Below are 5374 nucleotides of genomic sequence, written 5' to 3'. Positions count from 1 at the left end.
CCCCCCCTTTTTTTTTTTTTTTTAGCAGGAAGGAGGAGTTCTGCCCTGAACTTAAAGGCATAAAAAGTACTAACCACAGTCCTGGGAGAGGAGACTATTCAAGTATGGGAAACTGATCCTCTTCAGTTCATCAAGCTTCTCTTTCAGCTTTCTGACCTGACTGTCAGAGCGGCTGATTCTCTGCCTCAGCAGCTTCAGTTCTCCATTTTTCTTCTCTACCTGCTCACGCAGGCAGCACACTTGACTTTTGCTTTGCCTAGAGGAGAAACAGTATGAATGGAGGGAGTCTATGAGCTTGCATGCTCCTGAGGCGGACATAATGACCTCATTGATTGACATGGGGTTGGCATCTGTGTCTCCTTTCTGACCTACCACAGCCTCTGTTGCCGGCTGTGGGGTAAGGTCTGCAGGGGATGCTGACAGACTTTGGGATGGCTTCTGAGGGGTCACTGTAAGTGATGAATTAGGGGAACTTTCTGCCAAGTTCTTATCATGCCTCATGATATTGCTACTGCAGCTTGGCTCCACATCTCGCTTTGGCCTTTTCCTCTCAAGTTGCTCCCTAGGGAATGATGGCCTCTCCCTGGTGTGCTTAGAGGAAAAGCTGTAAGAGTGGAGGGAGCCAATAAATTTGCAAGCCCCAGATACTGGAGGTGTGAAGTCATCAATCGATATACCACTTCTATCTGTTATCCAGCTGCCGGTATGGATGGTGGCTTCAGGACACTCCTCTTCAGGAAGTCCTTCTGGCTTTTTCTGGGTTCCTGTCTTTGAAACCAAGTTGTCAGCTAACGTCCTTCTCAGAGGCCCTTCCAACTGGCCCTGAATATTCTCTTCCTGCTCAGGCACTGACCCAATTTCAGCTTGCAGAGTCACTTGCTCCATCTCTTGCATTATCATAAAGTCTTGGTTGGTAGATAAGGTTCTTTGTACTACCTCACAGCCTCCTTGCCTTGTTTGTTCTCCATCGCTCAGTGGTACCTGGATTGCTATTTTTCTTCTACATTTGACATAGTCCTGGTTGTCACCTTTCTTCTCAGTGAGCTGAAAGATGGTTGGCACAGCTGTAGGCTTGAGTAACCTGTGCTGATCCTCCAGCCGTTTGGAAAAACTATCTTTGGTGAAGTGCTCACTGCAGAGAAAAGAGTACTTGGTAGGAGTCCAGTTGTCCCTCTGAACTGCTTTTAACCACTGGATCAGGCGTTTTGAGTCTTTCAGGGGGAACCTGCAAAACAGTAATCACATATTTCTGAAATCAAAGGAGGAAAATGGTCAGTAGGCCTCAAGTTCAGGAAAATAAACTTCTCTAGAAAGCAGGAATGTATTGGTTATGCCTGGCTGGTGATGACTGATTACTTTGCCCTGAAACTTTCACTATGCATTTCCCTCTGCTGGCAATGAAAGTCCGCAGGGAGGGCAGAACCAGTTAGCTTTGTGCTTGCCTGTCAATTAAAATCAGTTAGCAAGCAAAAGACCACTCTATTGTTTGGTTACGCCAGCCAAAGTACATGATGCTACTTGCAGGTTAGGCAGGATGAGATACTGTGAAGTGTAAAGTCTTCTGCCCTGCTCAGCTCTTTCAACCATTAGCCTTAATCAGAACAATAAAAACCCAACTGCACCCTTCAAGGGCTAATTGGCATTTATTCCGTGCAATGAAAGGATGTTAAACAAGATATAAAATATCCTGAATTCAGGTCTCAATACCAAGAAAGTGCAGGGTTTCCACACACACTTTTTCTTAGCATTGTCACAAATGCTCATTTTAGACTGGCAGTGGCTCTTCTCCAGAAACAACAAAAATATAACCAGGGGCTTAATTGTTTTCATAGAAGATCTCAGTAACTTTTCATATCCCAATCAGAAAGTATTCTAGGAGAGGAGAAATTAAATATTGAACTAGGCAGACAAGACCTACTATGTGGACTCAGAGAAGTCATCTTAATTTGGAATTATTTTGCAATAGTTTTGAACTAAGGTTCCTTTCCTGCAACTGGATACCTGCAGATGGATCCCTGTACTCTCACAGGTGTCCATGAGATGCATGCAGATACAGGAGTGTGCCTGATCAAGGCTTGGGACCATACTACCTACTAATTTAAGAGCATCTCCAAAATGAACATATTATCTACCCCTGTCAACCAGGCTCACACTAAAGCTTAAAAAAAACCAAAACAAACAAACCTCACAATAACCTGAAACTGTAAAACAAATCACAAAATCCATACAAGAAGGGATAAAAATCTTTATAAAGAGAGGTAGTTAGCTGCATTATTCTGAAGTCAGGCAGAAGGCAGGGTAGATTTTCACTTTATAGGCTAACTAAATCCAAGATGTATTCCATGAACTTTCATTAGCTAGAGCTCACTTCATCAAACACTTCGTCAGAGCAGCACCTGATAAAATGAGCTTGAGCTCATGAAAGCTCATGCTATATATCTTGGATTTATAGAACTGAAGGTGCAAATCCATCCTGCCTTCTGCCAATCATTATGAAGTTCAGTATAAGGAAAGGCTGACAGCATACTGTACAATTTTTAACAGGTGCATACAACAGAATCAGGGTAGGTTTTTGGTCAGCAAATGAGAGATGCTGTTGCAGTTTTTAATACAAGTGAAGCTTATTGCTAGTTTTGTGCACAGGGAACACATTTTCTTTCCTTAATTTAAAGGCAAGCATTATATATCATTTCTCTTTAGTCACATTCAGTTCCTAAATGCAGCCAGGCAGCAACTGTCATGTTGTGGATGTTTCTGGTAGGGGAAAAAAAGAGCAAGTATTATTCAGTACTTAACAGTTTCTCCTCTGTGCCACCAGCAGTAAAGGGATTTGTCATAGAAGAAAAACTATGCGTATGTAATGTGAGGGAGGAAACTTTACCTGTCTCATGAGATCAGAACCTGCAAAGTTAGAATAAAGGAAGCACTGGCAACTTGTGTGTGTACACCAAAAAATAAACCTCATCCTAACTCTTTCCTGTTTGCCCTCAACCCCATTCAGGGATACAGCAAAACCAAGCTATCTGTTACATTGTTCAAAAGGAGTAGGAACACATGCACCCCCCTTCCCCAGACACTCTCTCATACCGACTACCTGAGACTTGCAATTGACAGAACGTGTGTTTGCCCCTTATCACCAACATCAGGGTATTACCAGGCAAAGTTACAGTATTACTGACAAGGCCAGAGCTTGAAAGGTGAGAATGAGAATCTGAGGAGTGAGGAGAGGAGAGACATCTGTGTTCCTCATCAACAGCAGGAGAGAATAATCCAAGCCCCACTCATCAGAGCCATATCTACACTAGAAACTTTTGCTAGTACAGCAGCATTTGTTATAGGGCTCATTTTCTTCTTCAGTGCTTTTATATTGGCAAGAACTCTAACGTAGATGCAGTCGCAGCAGCTGGCATAGCTTATTTTATTTTATGCCATTATAAACTATACCAGCGCAAACACTCTTTGGTCAGTATATGGTGCATCTTAACTAAGAGCTTCAACAACAATGGCAAAGTTTCTGTGGGTAAATTACAGTTACATCCTGTGGGAAATCTTTTGGGTAGGGCAATGCATTTTAGGTCTCGTCTAATATTGTTGTTGGTTCAAATCATAAGTGCTAAATTAGCTAACCCGGGCTGCCCAGGGCTTTGTTGCCAGCATAGATAAGTCATGCTGAGCATGCTGTCAGCTAGTCATGATTAAAGATGCCATCAGGCTAAACACAAGTGGTCCTTGCCTATACACAGATTGTAACATCACAGTTAGCAGCTGTGTCAGCTAACTCAGCTATAAGAAACTGAAAAAATACAGGATAAATGACACAATTATGTAGTGTGGGCAAGGACAAAAAGGACAACAGGGGAATTAGGACAATTAGGGGAAGGACAACAACAAACATGCTCAGGGACAGAGGGTGAGGGAAGTGTGTGGACCTCACTCACCAATAACTTAAAGATATAGCAATCAAGGTCTCTCTTCTGCTGGGGCACAGGTTGAAGGAAGTGTGGAGGAACAGAAAGAAGAGCATGCCAGAGGTGGAGAAGAGAACCATGGATATTTGGGAAACTAAGATGTGTGTATTGGATCCTATCACCCAGATCAACAACCTCAAGTGTCCAGCAGGATTAAGCAGTTACGCCGGCTTGTAAGGGATATGTAGAGGAAACAACGTGTCAGGGAAAAACGTGCATGTTCCCCACACAATTCTAGAGCAAGGGATCAGCAAGATTAAACAGTTGTACCCTTTGCACCCTGACCAGCTGGAGACAAGCAGGGATAACATGAAAACATACGTGCCTAAGAACTAGATAAAGGGGAGGGTGAATGTGTCTGAGTGGAGAGGAAGAAATGAATGAATCAGCAGGGCTAAGCAATGACTGTTGAGAGAGGAACCTACAGAGTGGAGGACAAGAGTAGGAACGTATCTGCCAGTCAGAGGGATGAGAAGGCATGCATATCTGCGGCACGGGAGCTGGGTATGACTTTTGGCTTTGGGGAACAGAGGACAGCTGTCTGTCTGTCTGTCTGTCTATCCAATTGTCTGCATCTACAGAATCACAGCAAAACAGGGCTGGAAGGGATTCTGCAAAGTCATCTAGTCCAACCCCCTGCTTAAAGCAGGATCATCTCCGTCTACACCACTCTAGAAAGATGCTTCCCTGACTAGCACTTACAGGCCTCCAGCACCAGGTTACACAGCTGCACTCCAGATACTATTCCAGAGCTGAGCCACAGGCCACCAGAAAGTTCTTCTTAATATCTAACCTAAATCTCCCTTGCTGCAATTTAAGCCCATTACTTCTTGGCCAGCCCTCGGTGGACAGATAAAAGGGGATGACAATCCATTCTTCTCTAACAACTCTTTGCTTTCGAAGGACGTTACCAGCTCCCCCTCAGTCTTCCCTTCTTCAGACTAAATAAGCCAGTCCTCCCAGCCTTTCCCCAGACATGTTTTTTAGTCCCTTAATGAGCTCATCACTCTCCTCCGGGCTCCCTTGACCTCGTCCCCATCCCTCTCAGAGCCTGGAGCTGGACGCGGCGCTGCAGGGGAGGCCTCACCTGTGATGTGCAGTGGGAAATCATGCACTGCACGACCTGCCCAGGCCACCCGTCAATACGTCCTAGGAAACTACTCACTGGTTTCCGCAACAATCTTACATCCAGGTTGCGATGCAACCCCGGCCTTCCCTGCAGCCAGCTCCTCGCCCGCCTCCGGTGCCGGGGGCTTCCTGGCGCACCAGTTTCCACGACTCTGAGGGGGCTGTGGGTGGCGCGAGGCGAGATGGGCACAGAGCAGGTCGGCCTGTTTCCGCGGACGTCTGGGGCAGGGGGGAGAAAGGCAGGAGTGCGCGTGGAGGAGTGGGCAGGGAGGCGTGCG

General features: G+C 45.4%; 1 protein-coding gene across 2 annotated transcripts in view; it reads right to left on the bottom strand.

Moving 5' to 3' along the window:
* THAP4 (THAP domain containing 4) overlaps positions 1 to 5374 on the bottom strand; it is a 39428-nt gene that overhangs the window by 33523 nt on the left and 531 nt on the right. For both annotated transcript variants that reach the window (XM_019513319.1, XM_019513328.1), the window contains exon 2: positions 75 to 1225. In XM_019513319.1, the coding sequence (XP_019368864.1) occupies positions 75 to 1225 (1151 nt within the window). The remainder of the gene's footprint in view (positions 1 to 74; positions 1226 to 5374) is intronic.

The sequence above is a fragment of the Gavialis gangeticus genome, unplaced genomic scaffold, assembly GCF_001723915.1.
Source record: "Gavialis gangeticus isolate Ggan-Ray unplaced genomic scaffold, GavGan_comp1, whole genome shotgun sequence".
NCBI lineage: Eukaryota > Metazoa > Chordata > Crocodylia > Gavialidae > Gavialis > Gavialis gangeticus.
This window is presented reverse-complemented; position numbering and strand designations above follow the sequence as displayed.